The sequence below is a fragment of the Hibiscus syriacus genome, unplaced genomic scaffold (assembly GCF_006381635.1).
Source record: "Hibiscus syriacus cultivar Baekdansim isolate YM2019G1 unplaced genomic scaffold, ASM638163v2 tig00009009_pilon, whole genome shotgun sequence".
In the NCBI taxonomy this organism is placed as follows: Eukaryota; Viridiplantae; Streptophyta; class Magnoliopsida; order Malvales; family Malvaceae; genus Hibiscus; species Hibiscus syriacus.
This window is the reverse complement of record NW_024062181.1, coordinates 1398227-1421880: the sequence shown is the minus strand read 5'-3', so window position 1 is coordinate 1421880 and position 23654 is coordinate 1398227. Positions and strand designations below refer to the sequence as shown.

Here is a 23654-nt window from a genome sequence, read left to right as displayed (position 1 = left end):
TTGGAGTTCTCCTATCCTTTCCTTTCTTTGAGGCCATTTCTTTTTCACATTTTGGTCAAAATCATGCTGGTGTACGATACAATTTATGAATTGAGTTTAGTTTGGGCATGGAAAAAATGAAGGGATTTTTTGAAAATTTCTTAGGAAATTATGATTTTTTTTTATATTTTGTTTAAAACAAATGTCGATATTTAATCCACATAGAGTGAGATAATATAAGCATTATTGACCACTTAATCAATTAATGGATCTCACTATCAAACCTCTTTCTAACAACCTTGATATTAATCAGTATGATGATGCTCAATTGACGTAAAAAATGAAGGGATTTTTTGAAAATTTCTCAGGAAATTATGATTTTTTTTATTTTGTTTAAAACAAATGTCGAGATTATAATCCACATAGAGTGAGATAATATAAGCATTATTAACCACTTAAGCAATTAACGGATCTCATTATCAAACCTCTTTCTAACAACCTTGATATTAATCAGTATGATCATGCTCAATCGACTTAAAAAATTATAATTTGACTTTGAATAATTATTTTCAAGAATTCTTTTTTGAAATACTTCAAAAGAATAAAGATTTACAAATAATTTTATACATTAATATTTTTATAGTTTACAAAGAATAAAGATTTACAAAGAATTGTATAAATTATAAGAAAAATATTTTTCTCAAGTTTATTTAAATAAAAATTAATTTTATTTAAAAAATTGATTTTGAAAAAGATTTACAAAGAAACGTTCTCCTTTAATTTTGGAAATTTTATTGAAAAAATGATTTTTTTGGGATAATTACAATATTTAATTACTATACATATAAAGAGAAAAAAATCAAAAAGAAAAAAAAGAAAATGTAAAAGAAAGCCAGATTTTTATAAAAATGAAAGAAAAAAAATAAATAATTAAAAGAAAAAACAATAGGAAAAGAGAGAGCTTCATCCTCGTGATCTGTAAAAGAGAAGTCCTACGTGAAAACCCAGATTGCCTTAAAGCCCTTTTCAAAGCCTTTTTGATTGATCATTTTGCTTTTTCGTCGTCCTTCAATACCCAATCATTGTCGACATTCTTTAAAAAGCTTAGCTTTTGGGTGGTGAAAAGCAGCTAAAACAAAGGAATTCTGGAGTCTGGGTAGACGTTTTTCTTTTCTGGAAATTTGTTTCCTTCAGCTTCTGTATGAAGAACAAGCTTCATTCAAAGGTGGGTTCTTTAAACTTTTTTTTTTAAATGGTTCAAATTTAAAGAATTTCCTTTTGTTTTGTGTTTATGTTTCTAGTCAACACTTGGATATAAAATTTTGATTTCTTCTTTCTTTCTTTTTTGTTTGTGGGTTACTTTGGGTGACTTTGACTTCTGTTAGTTGTTGGATGAAGATTTTTTAGCTGTTTTTTTAAGTTGGGTTTCAATGGTTTTTGTTTGCTTTGCAAGTAACCAATAAATATTTGTTGAAATTCAATGTGGGGTTTTCATTTTAAGCTGGAATTTCTATGTGGGATTTCCTTTCCAAGTGGATTTTTCATTTTGAGTTCAAGTTAGAAGGGCATTCCTTTGGGTTTGTCAATGGAAAAGTGTGCTAAAAGAGAAGAATTTGGAATTCTAAGTAAAAAAAATTCTTCTTTTTTAATGTGGGATTTTAATGAACCATTGTCCTTTTTCATGGAAGCTTAATCATGGCAACTCTTGGTTCAGATGAGGTCAATTTGCTGTTCTAGGAGAAACTTGGAAGAGCCAAATGGATAACTAAAACCAGATTGTATTGTTAGGTGAATGATGAAATTTCACTTAAGATACTGAAGTCTTCATATATATACCCACACCAATACATATACATATACATATACATATATATGTATATATGTGTGTGTATATATATGATTAATTTCATGTGTGGAATTGATGAATGAAACCTTTGGAAAATGACTGTTTCTAGGCATGTTCTAGGATCTTTAGTAGTCTTCTTTGCGGAAACCGAAACACAATTTTCCCTACTAAAAGAATTGCCAAATCTGTGTGCTTTAGCTCTGTTGATGTTTCCAGTAATTAAACTTTTGCCTCAACCTTCTATGTGTCATAGATGACAGGAACTCTAGTTTACATTGCCGGAGTTTTTAGATCTGTTTCAACCTTGGTCGATTCTCCCTGTTTCTGGTTTCTCAGTCTTGTATGAATTGGTTGAATATTTGTTATTTTGCAGTGATTTTAGTGTTCTATTTGAAGCATCTTTGAATCAACTGTGAAGTTTGAACTATGGAGAATAAGCAAAAGCAGAAAAGTATAACAAGGAAAGGTACATACCGGCATAATGTATACGATAATACATAGATGGTTAGGCAACCCCATTGCGAACTAAGCTGATGTAGTTACTTCACCGACTCCGGTCTAGAACTTCATGCTTAGACTACTCAATTGTGCTGCCTATATGCCACCTTGTCACCTTTTATGTTTGATAGAAGTAATCTAATCTTCATTTCCTTGCTGCAATGACAGGATTGTCAAGTCGTTGTAGCTTAAAGCTTTTTACAATGAGGAAATACGCATGACAACAATGGATCCTCAGGCTTTCATTAGGTTGTCAATAGACTCACTGTTCTGAGGATTCGTGGAACGGCCCTGAGTTCTTCGAGAGCCGGAATTCTTGCATTCTCTGCCCCATGTTTGTGTGAGATACAACTCCGAGGTTTCCCTGTCCAAACAACAGTAATTCCTTTAGTTTCATCACCCGAAGCTACGCCTGATGTTCACAGTATTGCCTCTAGCTTTTATCTCGAAGAGTCTGATTTGAAGTGTTTGCTGACACCTGGCTGTTTTTTACAACCACCATGCTTATCTTGAGATCACTGTCTTCACCGGGAGAAAGAGGACGCATTTTGGTGTCGGAGTCAAGAGACATCAGATCGGGACATTCAAGTTGGCTGTCGGCCCTGAATGGGGTGAAGGGAAGCCGGTGATTCTTTTCAATGGATGGATCCGGATCAGTAAAAACAAACATGAGAATGGAAAGCCAGGAGCTGAACTTCATTTGAGAGTAAAAGTAGATCCTGATCCAAGATATGTATTCCAGTTCGAAGATGCGACGGTGCATAGTCCTCAGATTGTACAGCTTCAAGGTCCCGTAAAACAACCGATTTTCAGCTGCGAATTCAGTCGAGACAGGTTATGTAAAGCTATGAGTTCCTTTATCGTTTCCATTTATTCGAGTTAAATTTTGAAATGCTGCAATTAGTTTGGAAGGGATTCTTGGAATGAAAGTATCCATTGTTGTTTTGAACTGCAGGGTAGTGCAGCTTGATCCATTGAACACATGTCAGGTTCGGGTGACAATTTAGACATAGAGACAGGGAGAAGAGAGAGGAAAGGATGGAAGGTGAAGATACACGATCTGTCTGGCTCGGCTGTTGTGGCGGCCTTCATAACCACGCCCTTTGTACCATCAACAGGTTGCGATTGGGTTGCCAAGTCCAACCCGGGAGCTTGGTTGATTCTTCGTCCCGACGCTTTAAGGCCAGAGAGCTGGTTGCCTTGGGGAAAGCTCGAGGCATGGCGTGAGCGTGGCATCAGAGATTATGCGTGCTGCCGATTTCACCTGTTGTCTGAAGTCCAGGACAGAGCAGAGGTTATCATTTCCGAGATACATATTAATGCCGAAAATGGCGGAGAATTTTTTATCGACACCGACAAACAAATGCGTCAGGTGGCGCCGACTCCTCTACCAAGTCCTCAAAGAGGCGGAGACTTTTCAGCATTAACCCCGAACCCGGGTGGCTTTGTAATGAGCTGCAGAGTCCACGGGGAAAGTAAGAGCAGCAAACCGTCGTGCAACTAGCCATGCGACACGTAACATGCATAGAGGGTGCTGCCATCTTCATGGCAGTCGCGGCTGCCGTTGACCTTAGCATCGAGGCGTGCAAGCCTTTCCGAAGATAGCCGAGGAGAGGCTCTTGCCATTCTTTGTGAAAAAGAAGATGGATCAAGGTGATTCATTGTACTCGAAAGAAAAAGAGTGCAATATACCGATACTCAAAACGGGATTACAAAACACAAGTCTGTACTCGAAACTAGATTGAGAATATTCTGCAATCATATATATGACAAAGATCAAACCAATTACATATAAAATCATATGCAACATGCTACAGTTATCATGCTATATGACACCAGCTTACACAAATAACAACACTATTTTACATCTCCAATCCACAATCCAATTGCCTTCTTTCCCTGTACAAGAAAAAAAATGTCACGTCATATTGAAGATACCAATGGAACTTCATTTGATTATTGATACATATAATATATAAAATGGAAGGAGAAAATCTAAGCAAATGGAAAGAAAACGTCAGAGATTTAGGAAAAAAGTTGCAGCTGCTATGAATCATGTTTAATTTGGATCTAAACATGCAGAATGTATAGTTCTGAATTAATATAAAAGGATTAAGCATTTCTATATATAAGCAAGACTATGAAATCACCTGCCAATAATCATAATTACTAGTCGTCACAGCCCTTGAATGTGATAAAAGGAACATGTTGGACTTTGTTGAAATCCTCTCCTCCTTCCTCCACTCTTTCTTTGAATTCCTTTGGCATCCCTTCAATCTTCAGTTGTTGGAGGGTTGTAACGAACCTCAGTCCACCCGGAAGCATCATCAGCCCTCTGCACCATTCTATCTGCAATTGTCGAAGACACGGCATGGCTCCTTCCTCAACCTCCCACTCCACCAAATGATCGAGATGGATAAGGCTTAGGGACTCGAGTTTAGGAAAACCTTGTGCAGAGCAAAACATCTCCTTTCCGGTGAAAGCTTCCTCATGCAATTCCAAAACCCTCAAGTTAGGCAGCTTCTCTAATGTTGGCATTGGATCTTCCTCAAGCTTGCACCATCTCAAATTTATGTAAGCGAGATTTGGAGACAAGTGGTCGTACTGTGGTAACTCACTTACCTCCACATCTAAACTCAACTTACAGATACAAACACAGCTGGAAAGGAGGTGATTCAAATGTCTTGGATCTATCCTTCCTTCATCATTGAAAATGGACAAGGAATGAAGATATTTACTCTGGATGATGGGTGCATTCTTGTGCGGGTCATCCGCATTAAAATCTTCGATCTCGAACGCCCCATGAATCTCCAGCTCTTTAAGACTTGTCATGTTGCTGAGATCCTTTAGATAACAATTCTTAGTGTTAAAGTTCACGAGTGTTTGGAGGTTTCTCAAAGTACCCAACTTCAACTTTCTTATAACTTTAAATTCCTCAGGGAGATATAGGTGTCTTAGTTGCTCCATCCTCCATATCACGTTAGGTACAAAAACTCCATCAATTCTTAAATCCAAGGTTTGCAAGCATCTCAAGTTGCCCAGAGATGACGTTAAACAAAAGAATTGAATACCCCTTAGACTCAAAAATCTTAAATGGACGAGATTACCTATATCACTTGATAACTTGCATCCTCCCACGGTAGAATAATCTTCTCCTTCATAGGTAAAGACTCTCAGCAATTTGAAATTGTTGAACATGTATGTGAAAAGTTCATTTAGTCCAGGACTTACCACAAAGAGAAACAAGAATATTAAAATTGAAAAAACGACGCATACATTTTCATTTCCGTCTTGCTGTTTTTCCATGTAATCAAGCATTTTCCAGAGCACCGGTTTTCTAAATCCCTTCATCTGTTTCCAAAACTCAAAACCCGCTGAAATATCATCGAAGAACACAAGTGACCGAAGATTTGGACTTTTAATGCACTGTATCCGAAAAACATCGGTTGCAGAAAGTCTATGGATCCTTCGTACAGTGGAAATTGAACATGCATTTGACTGATCAAATGCGCAGAGAAAATTTTCTTGTTTTGCTTTTGCCAAGCAAAGATTTCTCATGAGATCGTGCATTTGAACTGTTTTAATCTTTAAGGTTGCGACGTCTCTTTCTCGTACTTGGACCATGCACCTTTCTACAAGCTCGAGTAAGTAACGTTCTGCCAAATCCTCTGTCATGCTCCCTTCATTTCCATCTTCTTCCTCCTCTGATAAAACGATACCTTCAGCAACCCATAGTTGAATCAGTCTATAGACTTGTATCTCAAAATCTTCCGGGAAATTGCTCAAGTACAAAAAGCATGGCCTTAAGTAGTATGGCAAATCATCATAGCTTAATGCCAGCACTTCTTCCACTCCATGGCCTTTGCCTCTCTTCAAGTAGGATCTCACATTTTCAGCCACCTTTTCCCATTCCTTTACTGAATCTTTTGTCACCAAAATTCCTCCCAGCACAACAATGGCTAATGGCAACCCTGCACAACGTTCAACCATTTTTTCGCCTAGAGCTTTCATTTTCCCTTCATCTTTACTGCCTGAAAATTTTAAAATAAAAAAATTTAATAAATTATTTGCACTTGTATAAATTATTTTTTTCTGTTATTTTATAATATCTTATTCATTATAAGGGTAAATTACACCAGAATTATACTCTCTCTCTTATTTTACTCACTGTACTTTCAATTTTTCTAATTTGTTCATTGAACTTTCTAATTGCTCCTGTTTTGATCACTCTGAATTATTTTATTATCTTTTGTATGACGTGACATTTTTTATTTTTATTTAGTATAAAATAAAAATAGGAGGTCGGATGCCACCATCAACTGCTGTAGATGGTGGCCGCTCGGTCCCAAATTTCATGGGTCTTGTTCGTCTCGACACCCTGGTTCCGAATCCGCCCTCCATTTTTGTCGAAACTTATGACCAAATTGAATTTAAATTAAATAATTACAATTAATGAAATATCCTCCAATATGGTAGTGACACGTGTCACCGCCTAATTAGATATTAAATTTATTAAATTGAATTGAAATTATGACCAAATTGATAGAATTTATAAATATTGAGAATCAAATATGTAATTATACCAATTTTGTTAACTACCACGTTAGCACTTCCGTTAAATCTTAACAACAAGTGACTTGATTTAATGCATTTAAATAGTTGGATGACCCGATAGAAAAAATTTCAAAAATAGTTGTCAAAATAAAAAGGGACAATAGTTAGGTTGTCATTGATATAATTTACCCAAAAAAGATTATGGAAAATAACGTAGTTAATATTTTATTTTAAATAATTTACATTTAAATTTTTAACTAATTTATAATTATACGTTGAGTCATTTAAAATTTTATTATTTTATAAATTAAATTAATGATGCTGATTATTTATGGTGCTAAGCGAATAAATAATATTCCCTAAATAGCCAATAGACAATACTTTTAAACTACTCTCCTAAATAATTTAATTAAAAAATAAAACTTTTATCTAATATGCCAGAGGTTCATGTGCTATTAAAGTAGTGTAGAATAGTTAAAAGAAAATAAGCTGAATAAACAAGTTACCGATAGAAGGTTGAGCAAATGCAATCTTTTGAAACAATTCCCAGCTTTGCTCTTTGTTCAGGCACTGCAAGTCATGCAAGTAACCTCTGCTATCTGCATGTGAAACTACCTCTCTGTTCCGAGACGTGATCAGTATCTTGCTTCCTTTCCCCTTTTCTGGAAACGCAGGCTTTATGCTATCCCATGCTTCATTGCTCCAAATGTCATCAAGTACCATCAAACATTTCTTCTCCTTCAGGAACTTAAACAACTTCTCTGATATCTCTTCTTCTCTGGTTTTCCAGTCAACTTGAATGGAAATGTTCAGACCAGACAAAATGTCTTGCCAAACTTTTCTTTTCTGGCACTGATCAGAAACATACACCCAAACCAAATGATCAAAATGATCTTTAATTTGGCTATGATGGTATATCTTTTTGGCAAGAGTAGTCTTCCCCAGACCACCCATTCCACTTATCGAAACAACCCTGGATGCATGTTCATCGTCGATGATAACCGAGACCAGTTTCTTGACATCGGTGTCTAATCCGACGATATTATCATCGACAATGTGAGGATAAGGCCGCCTCCTTTCCCGTCTTTCAGCTGAAGTACTCGGCCCTTCTTCCTCCCTTAATTCCTTTATGCCATATGCCTGCAATCGTCGGACCAAGTCAGTGATTCTTGTAAAGATCTTCTCTATATCTGATCTTGTTTTGTGAAGCATCCTTCCCTCTTTCAAGATGCAGGCGGATCTTTTGATACAATTTGAAAGACCGCCTCTCCTCCTGGACCCGATCCTGAGAGCGAAGTCCTCGATGACATCCTCGGCATCATAGGCAAGCTCCCTGATTTCGGCAACCCATAGACGTATCCTCCTGTCCTTGGACTGTTTAGCATCGGCCTCGATTAAGGAGCTTTGCATCCATTTGAGCTCCGTTTGTAGACGATCAACTTGCTCCTTCACGCCCCATAGGTAGGTTGCTTCTTGAGCAAGTAAATTGCCAATTGTATTCACTGCAGAGGACACAGCTGACCAAGCCATGGGACTCAACTTTTTTTTTTCTTTTTTGCTGAGAAAATTCTTTGAAATATTTAGCTTCTGTACATTTGCAACACTGATTTCCCATACTATATAACATTTCTTTGAAGTGCTGCGCAAGAAAAATTGGATTCTAAACCAATTGCTTTGGCTACTAGTTATAAAGAAAGGTATACAATTATAGATTTAAATTTACAGAATCCAACCTTTTTCTCTTTATCCATTCCTTGCAGCTTGTTCAAACAAAGAACGAAAGGGGGAGACAACAAATTTAAAGGTTAAAATATACTCCAAGTTTCTATATTCTTTTTACATTTAAAAGTAAAAGTTAGTCACATTGTACTAACCAAACGACCTCAATGATTAAGGGACTTGTTGTTATACATTGAGCTCCCAATTTCGAGTATCGGGTATGCAGGGATATGAATGTTTATTATCATATAGTTGAGCTCTCAGGTTCGAGTACCACGTATGTAGGGGTATGAGCATTTATTATCAAATGGTTGAAAATCATTGAACATATAGTATCTTGTATGTTCATCACTAAGTCTTTTTCTTGTTACTTGACTACTAAGTTAATATTTTCTTATTTCAAAATGTCACGTTAATGAATTTAACAGAAGTTTGAAAATAAATAATTCGAACATATATCGTTCTCATAACCCTACTTAAATACAATGAAAAAGTTTAGATTCTTAACACAGGCAAGTGATTTTGCAAAAGAAAAGGGGGGAAAAGGGCTAAAGAATATAAAAGAAATTGAAGCAATCCAAGTCCTTTTCTTTTAACCATTCCTTACAGAAAGCTTAAGCAAAGAACAAAAGGGTAGGGACAATAAGATTTTGATCATAAAAGCATTGCAGATTGTAATAATTCCCAAAAATACAAAATTAATGTTCTTTACTTATGATAAGAGGCAATGCCGAACCAAATATTAGTGTAATATTTATAACACCATGAAATTCACACCATGAAATTCACAAGACGAAAACATTATAATATTTGTGTCTTTATGGGATATTCTTGTGCACCAGCTTCCGATGTTGCACAAGTTCCCGAACCAGATTGAGCTCCAGAGGGCACTCTTGGTTTCGGCTACCAGCAGCAATATGCAGAGTAATTCTTCAGGGTCTTGCCAGCTTCAGCAGCTGCCAGCTGCAGCTGATGAACCTGTAAATGCATCTCGTACAACATGTGTGGTTGATGCAGTTGAGGATAATGTGCCTGATTGTGTTGTCCCGGATGCAAGTACACTGACGAGAGTCGTACGGGTAACAATGGTCACGCGAAGTAGGGCGGGTGTATTCGAGCTTAAAGTCTATACAGCTCTACAGCCGAAGCAGAGTATAGGAATATGAATCGCAACAGTTTTAGCTGATATGGGAGCGCAACCTTATGATATTTTCAAAATATGGTGTGACAATATAAGTACAGTCCCTATGGCCGCAAATTCGATTCTACATGCAAACACCAAGCATGTTGATATAGACTTTCAATTCGTTCGAGAAAAGGAGTGTCCAAACAGTTACAACTCAACCACAAGTGACAGCTTTATCTCATGTAAATATCAATAGAATATACACCATAGAATATTACAACATCATCATACAATGTAATATAATCTCACACCGGCTTACACAAGTAACACTATTAACATAACCAATTGGAAAAGAGATGAATATATTTATGCTTCTGTTGGTGTCCTAACAAATCTTGTGACAAATTAAGATCTAAATATGCAAAATGTATAGTTTTGAATTAATATAAAAGGATTAATCATTTCTAAATTTAACCAAGATTATGAAATCACCTGCCAATAATCATAATTACTAGTTGTCACAGTCCTTGAATGTGATAGAACGAACATGTTGTACTTTGTTGAAATTCTCTCCTCCTTCCTCCACTCGTTCTTTGAATGCCTTTGGCATACTTAATACATTATAAAATTACAAATTGAATCCCTGCTTGTCCTACATGAATGCTAATCACTTCTCTCATGTCTTTTCTTTCCTTTGTTTTTCTCTTTCTCTCAACATATATTTACAATATATGAAGGAAAAAAGTTGAAAGAGAAGAGAAAAGAAGAGACGAAGAATGAGCGTTAAAGAAGAAAAAGCTCGAAAACGGGTATTGATTCATTATTAAACAACCACAAACAATGAAGAGTTGGTTAAAGTTTCGCCACTTGGAGCCATCAGTAGGGTGTGCGTCCATTGTTCTACTTGCTCTTTTCATATTTTTTTATCTATTTATTTTGATCTAGTCCGATCATTGTATTGTAGACAACTCTTACCTCAAGTCTCTATACTTGTGGAAAGAGGGTTCAAACTCTACTTTTTGAACAATCACGTGACAAACATAAGACTAGATTGAGAATATTCCACAATCACGTGACAAACATCAAACCAGTTACATACTAAAATCATATGCATCATACTATATAACACAAATAACAACACGGTTTTACATCTCCAATCTACAATATAATTGCCTTCTTTCCCTGTACAAGAAAAAAACAATGTCATTTCATATTGAAGATACCAATGGAACTTCATTTGATTATTAATATATATATTAATATGTAATGAAGATTGTGAAATCACCTGCCAATAATCATAATTCTAGTAGAAACAGTACTTGAATGTGATTGAAGGAACATGTTGGACTTTGCCGAGATCCTCTGCTCTTTTCTCAACTCTTTCTTTGAATTGCTTTGGCATACTTTCAATCTTCAGTTGTTGGAGGGTTTTAATGGACATCAGTCCATCCGGAAGCATCGTCAGCCCTCTGACCATTTCTATCTGCAATTGTCGAAGACACGGCATGGCTCCTTCCACCATCCTCCACTCCCTCAAATGATTAAGGCTTAGGGACTCATTTAGGCTTAGGGACTCTACGATTCGGTCCACTAGGCTTAGGGACTCATTAAGGCTTAGGGACTCATTAAGGCTTAGGGACTCTTTAAGGCTTAGGGACTCGAGTTTAGGAAAACCTTGTGCAGAGCAAAACATCACATTTCCAGTGAAAGCATCCAGATGCAATTCCAGAACCCTCAAGTTAGGCAGCTTCTCTAGTGTTGGCATTGGATCTTCCCCAATCTTGCACTTTCTCAACTTTATGTAAGCGAGATTCGGAGATAAGTGGTCGTACTGTGATAACTCACTTACCTCCACATCTAAACTCAACTTACAGATACAAACACAACTGGAAAGGAGGTGATTCAAATGTCTTGGATCTATCCTTCCTTCATCATTGAAAATGGACAAGGAATGAAGATATTTACTCTGGATGATGGGTGGATTCTTGTGCAGGTCATCGGCATTAAAATCTTCAATCTCGAACGCCCCCCGGATCTCCAACTCTCTAAGATTTGTCATGTTGCTGAGATCCTTTAGGTTACCATCCTTGGTGTTGAAGTTCACAAGTGTTTGGAGGTTTCTCAAAGTACCCAACTTCAACTTTCTTATAACTTCAAATTCCTCAGGGAGATATAGATGTCTTAGTTGCTCCATCCTCCATATCACGTTGGGTACAAAAACTACATTATCAGTTCTTAAATCCAAGGTTTGCAAGCACCTCAAGTTGCCCAGAGATGACGTTAAACAAAAGAAGTGAATACCCCTTAGACTCAAAAATCTTAAATGGACGAGATTACCTATATCACTTGATAACTTGCATCCTCCCAAGTTAGAAGAAGCTTTTCCTTCATCTTTATTGCCTGAAAATTTTAAAATAAAATAAAAACTAATAAATTATTTGCACTTGTATAAATACTTTTTTTCTGATATTTTATAATATCTTATTTATTGTAAGGGTAAATTACACCAGAATTGTACTATCTCTCTTATTTTATTCAATGTACTTTCAATTTTTCTAATTTGCTTACTGAACTTTCTAATTGCTCCTGTTTTGATCACTCTGAATTATTTTATTATTTTTTGTATGACGTGACATTTTTTTATTTAGTATAAAATAAAAAACAGAAGGTGTTCGGACGCCACCGTCAACCTCCGTAGATGGTGGTCGCTCGGTCCCAAATTTCATGGGTCTAGTTCGTCTCGACACCCCGAGTCCGAATCCGCCCTCTATTTTGTTGAAACTTATGACCAAATTGAATTTAAATTAAATAATTACAATTAATGAAATATCCTCCAATTTGGTAGTGACACCTGTCACCACCTAATTAGAGATTAAATTTATTAAATTGAATTGAAATTATGACCAAATTGATAGAATTTATAAATATTGAGGGTCAAATATGTAATTATATCAATTTTGTTAACTGACACGTCAACACTTCCGTTAAATGTTAACGACAAGTGACTTGATTGAATGCATTTAAATAGTTGGCTGACCTGATTGAAAAATTTTCAAAAATGGTGGTCAAAATGAAAAGGGATAATAGTTAGATGGTCATTGACATAATTTACCCATAAAAGATTATGAAAAATAATGTAGTTAATATTTTATTTTAAATAATTTACTTTTAAATTTTTAACTAATTTATAATTATACTTTAAGTCATTTATAATTTTATTTTTTTTAAATTAAATTAATGATGTTCATTGTTTGTGGTGCTAAGCGACGCTCGTCGAGCGTCATAGAATTTTGCTATTAATAGCAAATAGTCAATAGTTTTAAACTACTTTCCTAAATAATTTAATTAAAAAAATAAAACTTTTATCTAATATGCCAGAGGTTCATGTGCTATTCAAGTAGTGTAGAATAGTTACCGATAGAAGGTTGAGCAAATGCAATCTTTTGAAACAATTCCCAGCTTTGCTCCTTGTTCAGGCACTGCAAGTCATGCAAGTAACCTCCGCTATCTGCATGTGAAACTACCTCTCTATTCCGAGACGTGATCAGTATCTTGCTTCTTGTCTCCTTTTCTGGAAACGCAGGCTTTATGCTATCCCATGCTTCATTGCTCCAAATGTCATCAAGTACCATCAAACATTTCTTCTCCTTCAGGAACTTAAACAACTTCTCTGATCAAAATGTTCAGACCAGACAAAATGTCTAGCCAAACTTTTCTTTTCTGGCACTGATCAGAAACATACACCCAAACCAAATGATCAAAATGATCTTTAATTTGGTTATGATGGTATATCTTTTTGGCAAGAGTGGTCTTCCCCAGACCACCCATTCCACATATCGAAACAACCCTGGATGCACTTTCGTCGTCATTGATGATAACCGGGACCAAATTCTCTACATCAGTGTCTAATCCGACGATATTATCGTCGATAATGTGAGGATAAGGCCTCCTCCATTCCCGTCTTTCAGCTGAAGTACTCAGCCCTTCTTCCTCCCTTAATTCCTTTATGCCATATGCCTGCAATCGTCTGACCAAGTCAGTGATACTTGTAAAGATCTTCTCTATCTTTGATCTCGTTTTGTGAAGCATCCATCCCTCTTCCAAGATGCAGGCGGATCTTTTGATACAATTTGAAAGACCGCCTCTCCTCCTGGACCCGATCCTGAGAGCGAAGTCCTCGATGACATCCTCGGCATCATAGGCAAGCTCTCTGATTTCGGCAACCCAAAGCCGTATCCTCCTGTCCTTGGACTGTTTAGCATCGGCCTCAATTAAGGAGCATTGCATCCATTTGAGCTCCTTTTGTAGACGATCAACTTGCTCCTTCACGCCCCATAGGTAGGTTGCTTCTTGAGCAAGTAGATTGCCAATTGTATTAACTGCAGAGGACACAGCAGACCAAGCCATGGCACTCAAGTTTTTTTCTTTGCTGAGAAAATTCTTTGAAATATTTAGTTTCTGTACATTTGCAACACTGATTTCCCATATTATATAACATTTCTTTGAAGTGCTGCGCAAGGAAAATTGGATTCTAAACCAATTGCTTTGGCTACTAGTTATAAAGAAAAGGTATAACAGTTATAGTTTTAAATTTACAGAATCCAACCTTTTTCTCTTTATCCATTCCTTGCAGCTTGTTCAAACAAAGAACGAAAGCGGGAGACAACAAATTTAAAGGTTAAAATATACTCCAAGTTTCTATATTCTTTGTACATTTAAAAGTTAGTCACATTGTACTAACCAAACGACCTCAATGATTAAGGGACTTGTTGTTATACCTTGAGCTCCCAGTTTCGAGTATCAGGTATGCAGGGATATGAGTGTTTATTATCATATAGTTGAGCTCTCAGGTTCGAGTACCACGTATGTAGGGGTATGAGCGTTTATTATCAAATAGTTGAAAATTATTGAACATATAGTATCTTGTATGTTCGTCACTACGTCTTTTTCTTGTTACTTGAATACTGAGTTAATATTTTCTTATTTCAAAATGTCACGTTAATGAATTTAACAGAAGTTTGAAAATAAATAATTCGAACATATATCGTTCTCATAACCCTACTTAAATGCAATGAAAAAGTTTAGATTCTTAACACAGGCAAGTGATTTTGCAAAAGAAAAGGGGGAAAAAGGGCTAAAGAATATAAAAGAAATTGAAGCAATCCAAGTCCTTTTCTTTTAACCATTCCTTACAGAAAGCTTAAGCAAAGAACAAAAGGGTAGGGACAATAAGATTTTGATCATAAAAGCATTGCAGATTGTAATAATTCCCAAAAACACAAAACTAATATTCCTTACCTATGATAAGAGGCAATGCCGAACCAAATATTAGTGTAATGTTCGTTATTTATAACACGATGAAATTCACGAGACGAAAACATTATAATATCTGTGTCTTTATGGGATATTCTTGTGCACCAGCTTCCTATGTTACACAAGTTCCCGAACCAGATTGAGCTCCAGAGGGCACTCTTGGTTCGGCTACCAGCAGCAATATGCAGAGTAATTCTCCAGACGAAAACATGTGTGGTTGATGCAGTTGAGGATAATGTGCCTGATTGTGTTGTCCCGGATGCAAGTACGCTGACGAGAGTCGTAAGGGTAACAATGGTCACACGAAGTAAGGCGGGTGTATTCGAGCTTAAAGTCTATACAGCTCTACAGCCGAAGCAGAGTATAGGAATATGAATCGCAACAGTTTTAGCTGATATGGGAGTGCAACCTTATGATATTTTCAAAATATGGTGTGACAATATAAGTAGTCCCTATGGCAGCAAATTTTCTCAATCGGTCAAGGCATACTTCCACAATGTCCCGACCGGCTGAACGATACGGTAACAAATCAACGACTTGGACTCAAAACCGACAATTCGAATTGACCTGAACCTGAAATGATTTAAACTCAAAATCAAACGAGTTTAATGTTGTGCCTTTATAATGTCCTCTTGCAAAGTTATTAGCAGCATCTTCCTTGCCGGAAATAAGTTGCTCAGGATGGAACAGTTGTCGATAAGCCCCGCTTCAAACTTCGTTGATGACGGTCGGCTCCAGGTCGACGAACAAAGCTCTCGGTACGTACTTTCCGGATCTGGTAACACTAAAGAAGGTGCTGAAAGCGTCATGGTTGGCACCTTCATTGGCCTCACTGCATGCAAATACAATAGGAGCTTTATTATCCATTTATGAATTCCATATTGTCTAAAAGTTATAAATTGTAACTCAATACATTATAAAATCACATTTTTCTCCCTTCAAAATGAAAAAGAAAAATGTGATTTAGGCCAAATAACTATAAAATTTGAATCTAATACAATTTGATCTCACAACGCATAAATGATTGAAGTGGTCATTGAATGATACATGCAAAACAGGCATAAAGGACGATGATGATGGCATGATACATTTGCAAATATACATAAACGACGATGATGACGGCGATGCCATGATACATGGAAAAAAAACATACATATGCATTGTCTCACCTAGGCATCATGCCATGAGGCAGAATCCCATTTTCAATGCAATAAAGCTCCCAACTTGAATCCCAGCTTGTCCTACATGAATGCTTATCATTGCTCTCATGTCTTTTCTTCCCGTTATTTTTCTCTTTCTCTCAACATACTTTTACAATATATGAAGAAAAAAGTTGAAAGAGAAGAGAAAAGAAAAGACGAAAAATGAGAGTTAAAGAAAAAAAAGCTCGAAAATTGATATTATTCATCGTTAAACAACCACAAACAATGAAGAGTTGGTTAAGATCTCGCAATTTGGAGCCATCTGTAGGGTGTGCGTCCATTGTTTTATTTTTGCTTTTCATATATTTTTCTCTGCTTATTTTTATTTATGTTTATCTAATCTAATCCAATCCAATAGTGGATCCACTAAGAGTTTAAGGTTGGTAAGTGCCCACTCTGAAATCTAAATTTTCTTCAGATAATTATTTATTTTATGAAGTTAATATATGTGTACACTCATTCTCAAAAATATTTTTGAATCCATCACTTGTCTGATCTTTGTTTTTTAAACAACTCTTACCCCAACTCTCTATCCTTATGGAAAGAGGGTTCAAACTCTACTCTTTCGACAATTTATCGTGCACTAGTTTACTGAGCAAAATGTTCAATTAGCATAAGACTAGATTGAGAATATATATATATTTTGAAACGAGAGAACTTATATTTATGAAATGGAGCAAAGTTACATGTCTCGTTAAAAAATCTCCTTAGTCCTATTTGGAAAAAAAAAAGAGTGCAATATACTGATACTCAAAACGGGATTACAAAACACAAGTCTGTACTCGAAATTAGATTGAGAATATTCTGCAATCATATATATGACAAAGATCAAATCAATTACATACTAAAATCATATGCAACATGCTACAGTTATCATACTATATAACACCAGCTTACACAAATAACAACACTATTTTACATCTCCAATCCACAATACAATTGCCTTCTTTCCCTGTACAAGAAAAAAAGGCCACGTCATTTGAAGATACCAATGGAACTTCATTTGATTATTCATACATATAATATATAAAATGGAAGGAGAAAATCTAAACAAATGGAAAGAAAACGTCAGAGATTTAGGAAAAAAGTTGCAGCTGCTATGAATCATGTTTAATTTGGATCTAAACATGCAAAATGTATAGTTCTGAATGAATATAAAAGGATTAAGCATTTCTATATATAAGCAAGACTATGAAATCACCTGCCAATAATCATAATTACTAGTCGTCACAGCCCTTGAATGTGATAGAAGGAACATGTTGGACTTTGTTGAAATCCTCTCCTCCTTCCTCCACTCTTTCTTTGAATTCCTTTGGCATCCTTTCAATCTTCAGTTGTTTGAGGGTTTTAATGAACATCAGTCCATCCGGAAGCATCATCAGCCCTCTGCACCTTTCTATCTGCAATTGTAGAAGACAGGGCATGGCTCCTTCCTCAACCTTCCACTCCACCAAATGAACGAGATCGATAAGGCTTAGAGACTCGAGTTTAGGAAAACCTTGTGCAGAGCAAAACATCTCCTTTCCGGTGAAAGCTTGGTTATGCAATTCAAGAACCTTCAAGTTAGGCAGCTTCTCTAGTGTTGGCATTGGATCTTCCCAAATCTTGCACCATCTCAACTTTATGTAAGCGAGATTCGGAGACAAGTGGTCGTACTGTGGTAACTCTCTTATCTCCACATTTAAACTCAACTTACAAATACTAACACAACTTGAAAGGAGGTGATTCAAATGTTTTGGATCTATTCTTCCATAATTGAAAATGGACAAGGAATGAAGATATTTACTTTGGATGATGGGTGGATTCTTGTGCCGGTTATTGGCATTAAAATCTTTGATCTTGAACGCCCCACGAATCTCCAACTCCCTAAGATTTGTCATGATGATGAGATCCTTTAGGTAACAATCCTTGGTGTTGAAGTTCACAAGTGTTTGGAGGTTTCTCAAAGTGCCCAACTTCAACTTTCTTATAACTTTAAATTCCATAGGGAGATATAGATGTCTTAGTTGCTCCATCCTCCATATCACGTTGGGTACAAAAAATACATTATCAATTCTTAAATCCAAGGTTTGCAAGCATCTCAAGTTGCCTAGAGATGATGGTAAACAACAGTAGTCCATACCCCTTAGACTCAAAAATCTTAAATGGACGAGATTACCTATATCACTTGATAACATGAATCCTCCCAAGTGAGAATCAGCTTTTCCTTCATAGGTAAAGACTCTCAGCAATTTGAAATTGTTGATCATGTATGTGAAAAGTTCATTTAGTGCAGGAAGCATCACAAAGAACACCAAGAATATTTGAATTGGAGTAAAGAGGCATCCATTTTCAACTTCATGTTTTTCCGTGTAATCAAGCATTTTCCGGGGCACCGGTTTTCTAAATTCCTTCGTCTGTTTCCAAAACTCGAAAAAGGGTAAATCCTCACCGAAGAACACAAGTGACCGAAGATTTGGACTTTTAATGCGCTGTATCCGAAAAACATCTGTTGCAGAAACTCTATGGATCCTTCGTTCTGTAGAAATCGAACATTCATTTGACTGGTCAACAATGCTGAGAAAATTTTCTTGTTTTGCTTTTGACAAGCAAAGATTTCTCATGAGATCGTGCATTTGAACTGTTTTGATCTTTAAGGTGGCGACGTCTCTTTCTCGTACTTGGACCATGCACCTTTCTACAAGCTCGAGTAAGTAACGTTCTGCCAAATCTTCTGTTATGCTCCCTTCATTTCCATCTTCTTCCTCTGATAAAACGATACCTTCAGCAACCCATAGTTGAATCAGTCTATCGACTTGTATCTCAAAATCTACCGGAAAATTGCTCAAGTACAAAAAGCATGACCTTAAGTAGTATGGCAAATCATCATAGCTTAATGCCAGCACTTCTTCCACGCCATGGCCTTTGCCTCTCTTCAAGTAGGGTATCACATTTTCAGCCACCTTTTCCCATTCATTTACTGAATCTTTTGTCACCAAAATTCCTCCCAGCACAACAATGGCTAATGGCAACCCTGCACACCGTTCAACCATTTTTTCGCCTAGATCTTTCATTTTCCCTTCATCTTTACTGCCTGAAAATTTTAAAATAAAAAATAAATAAATGAAAGGGCCCAACAATAACAACTTAGACCTGGTAACGATATGCATTTGATTGCCCAAATATAAGAGCAAAGTAACTGTTGCTTGTAGAATGTATAAAGGGCCTGTTTGTTTAGTTGTAGTTGATTTTGCGAAAATTATTTTTCTTAGTTTCTAATGTTTGGTTCAAGTGAAATGGATGATCAATATAAAATTAAGAGTAAAATATTTATTTAGTCACTCATCTATTACTTAGGTTTTGTTTTGGTCACCAAACTATTATTTTGTTTCAAAATTAAACATAAGATTACGTTTGAGTTCTGTTTTGGTCACCCAATATTAAAAAATTAACAGTGATATTGGCATGACATTTATTTTATTTTTTAATATTGACAAGATATTACTTTATAATAACACATCAGAATCACCACTAATTTTTTAACAAAAAGATTCAAATCCATATAAGGTGAGACAATATGAACATTTAACTAATTGGTCAATTAATGGACCTCAACCAAATTTTCCTTTTAAAATATGTTTTGAAATTTATTGTTTTTAGTACATGTTATTTAAAATAATATATTTTTTATAAATAAAATTGTAAATCTCTTTTTCTACTAAATACATTTTGTAAAATATTTAAATTTCAGTTATTTTATTTACATTTTTATATTCCTTAAATTATTTAATTTTTTATTATTAGATTTTAAAACATATATAACATCATAATTTAATTATTTAACAAATAACAATAAAAACTTTCATGTATACAATTGCAAAAAAAGTTAATTTATAGGGTGTAAACGGATACTGCTTCATAATAAAAGTAAGGATAAATTATACGTTTAATATTTAAACTATCAGTTTTAATCTGTTTTAGTACCTAAACTTTTAATTTTTCAAAATCATACCTAACGTTTAATTTTTGTTTTGTTTTATTAAACACTTAACAGCACGACATTTTTATGGGTAAATTACACCATTCATCACTCAACTGACTTCTAACTCCTATTCTCGTACTAAAGTTTAAAAAAGTTCAATTTAACTACTCAACTTTCAAATTGCTCATATTTTATTTTATTAATAATTTTTGTGACATGACATTTTTATTATTATTTTATTAATATATTAAAAATAAGAAAATTAATTCAAAAGTTAGAGTGATTAAATTAGGAGTAATTTGAAAGTTAAGTAACTAAATTAAAAAAAATAAATTTAGTGTCCAAAATAAGAGTGAGAAGATAGTTGAGTGATAAATGGTACAATTTACCAATAAAAAAGGTGTCACGCCCTTTAAGTTTTTAACGGCGAGGTACTAAAACAAAACTAAACGTTAGACATGGTTTTATAAAAATTGAAAGTTCAGGTACTAAATCGTATCAAAACTGATAGTTTAGGTATTAAATGCATAATTTACCCTAAAAATAATACAAATTTAAATACTATCGAATTCACATTCTACTATTATCCTAATATGCTATTCACAAAATCACAAGTAGCTAAGAATAATTTTTTAAAAAAAAAGGTAAATTACCGATTGAAGGTCGAGAAAATGCAATCATTTGAAACAATTCCCAGCTTTGCTCCTTGTTTAAGCACTGCAAGTCGTGCAGGTAACCTCTGCTATCTGCATGTGAAACTATCTCTCTGTTCCGAGAGGTGATCAGTATCTTGCTTCTTGTCTCCTTTTCTGGAAACGCAGGCTTTATGCTATCCCAAGCTTCTGTGCTCCAAATATCATCAAGAACCATTAAACATTTCTTCTCCTTCAGGAACTCAAACAACTTCTGTGAAATCTTTTCATCACTGGTTTTCCTGTAAACTTTAAAGGGAATGTTCAGACCAGACAAAATGTCTTGCCAAACTCTTCTTTTCTGGCACTGCTCGGAAACAAAAACCCAAACCAAATGATCAAAATGACCTTTAACTTGGCTATGATGGTATATCTTTTTGGCAAGAGTGGTCTTCCCCAGACCACCCATTCCACATATGGAAACAACCCGGGATGCACTTTCGTCGTCGACGATAACCGACACCAGTTTCTTGACATGGGGGTCTAATCCAACGATATTATCGTCGATAATGTGAGGATAAGGCCGTCTCGATTCCCGTTTTTCAGCTGAAGTACTCGGCCCTTCTTCCTCCCTTAATTCCTTTATGCCATATGCCTGCAATCGTCGGACCAAGTCAGTGATCCTTGTAAATATCTTCTCTATCTCTGATCTCGCTTCGTGAAGCATCCTTCCCTCTTTCAAGATGCAGGCGGATCTTTTGATACAATTTGAAAGACCGCCTCTCCTCCTGGACCCGATCCTGAGAGCGAAGTCCTCGATGACATTCTCGGCATCATAGGCAAGCTCCCTGATTTCGGCAACCCAAAGGCGTATCCTCCTGTCCTTGGACTGTTTAGCATCGGCCTCGATTAAGGAGCTTTGCATCCATTTGAGCTCCGTTTGTAGACGATCAACTTGCTCCTTCACGCCCCATAGGTAGATTGCTTCTTGAGCCAGTAGATTGCCAATTGTATTAACTGCGGAGGACACAGCAGACCAAGCCATGGCACTCAAGTTTTTTTCTATTTTATTTTATATGATGAACTATAAGCTAAAATGAAACCAACAATGAATTCAAATGATTGTTTACGTTCTAAAGCATTTTATTGAGGATCAATGTATAACATGAGCTGTATTTTATTGAAATCATGTCTTTAATATTTACGGGGGGGGGGGGAGGGACAATTTTGTTTTTTTATGGATCATCCGGGATTCCTTTTATTTTTATTTTTTTGTTATTCTCTCGATTCTAAAGATTCTCATAGACTAATCCATATTAGCCCGCGTCACACACCTGAGTTTGTGGATGAGTCTTCCAACAGAAATTTTTTACATACATAAGAATTTGAAATTAATACATTGTTTAAGCAATATCAAATTGCTTACCACTTAAACCAACCACTGTTATTTATTTTTTTATTCATCATATAAAATGAGGTATATAAACTTTATAAAGAAAAAACCCACTCTCAAGTCTTTTATTATTATTATTATTAGTATTTACTATTTTCTAAGTCAATGCCTTTTATTTGCCAATGTCTTTATTAATACATAAGAAAAAACAAAAGAAGCATCAGTTACACAACAGAGACATCGTCATAATGTTCAAAGTATAAAAACAATATATATAATAAAAGTTGTATTAGTAGGTGGGGTGGTGGACTGTGACATGATAGGTAAGATATTATTACAAGCAAAATATGATACAAATTATAGTTCCGGAAGTTTTTTAGGGGAATATAATAATACATGTGGGAATAATATGGAATACGGGTGTGGAAGAAAATTTTAATACTAATTTATTATGATCGTAGTAGAGAGTGAATTCGTCATGCTAAAATGGTAAATTTTCTAAGATATTATTATTTTAATTAAAAATTACTTTTTAATTAAATTCATATTTTTAGTCAAAATAAAGAATTCGTTATTCCAACACGACAAGTTCCTCCAATTGTAAATGACAGTTGGATCATTTAGTTGGAAATAATTGTTTGTATATGTGCAATCGGGTTTAAGGTTTAGGGTAACAACAATTTAAAAAATTAGTTATTAAAAATTTGATAAATTAATTTCATTAATTTATCAAATTAACCCCTATCACATAATTAGATTTATGGTTTGGGAATTAGGGTTTTAGGTTTAGGGTTTTAAAATTTAGGTTTTAGGTTTTAGGGTTTTGGGTATTGAATTTAGGATTTAGGATTTATGGTTTAAGGTTTATTATTTATGGTTTAGAGTTTAGGTTTAGGGTTTATGATTTAGGTTTTAGGGTTAGGGTTCATCACAAATACATTAATTAATCGATTTGGTACCGATTTATGAGGTAAGTACAATATAGTATCTTGATATTAAATGCTAAAATTAAAATTTGAGGGTAGTTGTATTATAAAATTTTAATATATTTTTAAAATTTTATAATTATCAATAATGCATTTTTATTATATTTTTAATAATGTAATTTTAAAAAATCTAAAATTATAAATAACATTTTTTCGAGCTGCTCACGAGCTTTTCGAGTCGAGTATCGAGTAGCTCGTTTCGACTCGTTAAGAACTCGATTCGAGCTCGAGCTCGGGTCGAGTCCATTCGATCCGAGTATTTATGGAGCCTTGATCGAGTCAATCTCGAATAGCTCACAATCTGTCTCGTCTCATTTACAATTATAAAAACAAAATATATAATAAAAGTTGTATTAGTAGGTGGGGTGGGTGGACTGTGACATGATATGTAAGATATTATTACAAGCAAAATATGATATAAATTATAGTTCCGTAGGTTTTTTAG

At 35.2% G+C, this 23654-nt stretch overlaps 2 protein-coding genes and 2 pseudogenes across 2 annotated transcripts; 1 reads left to right on the top strand and 3 right to left on the bottom strand.

Moving 5' to 3' along the window:
• Positions 1-2534: 2534 nt before the first annotated feature.
• LOC120202939 lies at positions 2535-3928 on the top strand (annotated as a pseudogene).
• Positions 3929-4468: 540 nt separating this feature from the next.
• Positions 4469-8429, bottom strand: LOC120202938 (probable disease resistance protein At1g58602). The gene is made up of 2 exons (XM_039203291.1): positions 7384-8429; positions 4469-6354 (listed from the first exon to the last, which is right to left on the bottom strand). Exons 1-2 carry the CDS (start codon positions 8405-8407, stop codon positions 4493-4495), a joined length of 2886 nt encoding a protein of 961 aa, XP_039059222.1. The 5' UTR covers positions 8408-8429; the 3' UTR covers positions 4469-4492.
• A 2438-nt stretch (positions 8430-10867) lies between these two features.
• LOC120202780 lies at positions 10868-14144 on the bottom strand (annotated as a pseudogene).
• Positions 14145-17036: 2892 nt separating this feature from the next.
• Positions 17037-21926, bottom strand: LOC120202935 (probable disease resistance RPP8-like protein 2). The gene is made up of 3 exons (XM_039203290.1): positions 20852-21926; positions 17439-19310; positions 17037-17189 (listed from the first exon to the last, which is right to left on the bottom strand). Exons 1-2 carry the CDS (start codon positions 21873-21875, stop codon positions 17458-17460), a joined length of 2877 nt encoding a protein of 958 aa, XP_039059221.1. The 5' UTR covers positions 21876-21926; the 3' UTR covers positions 17037-17189; positions 17439-17457.
• Between the last annotated feature and the right edge of the window lie 1728 nt (positions 21927-23654).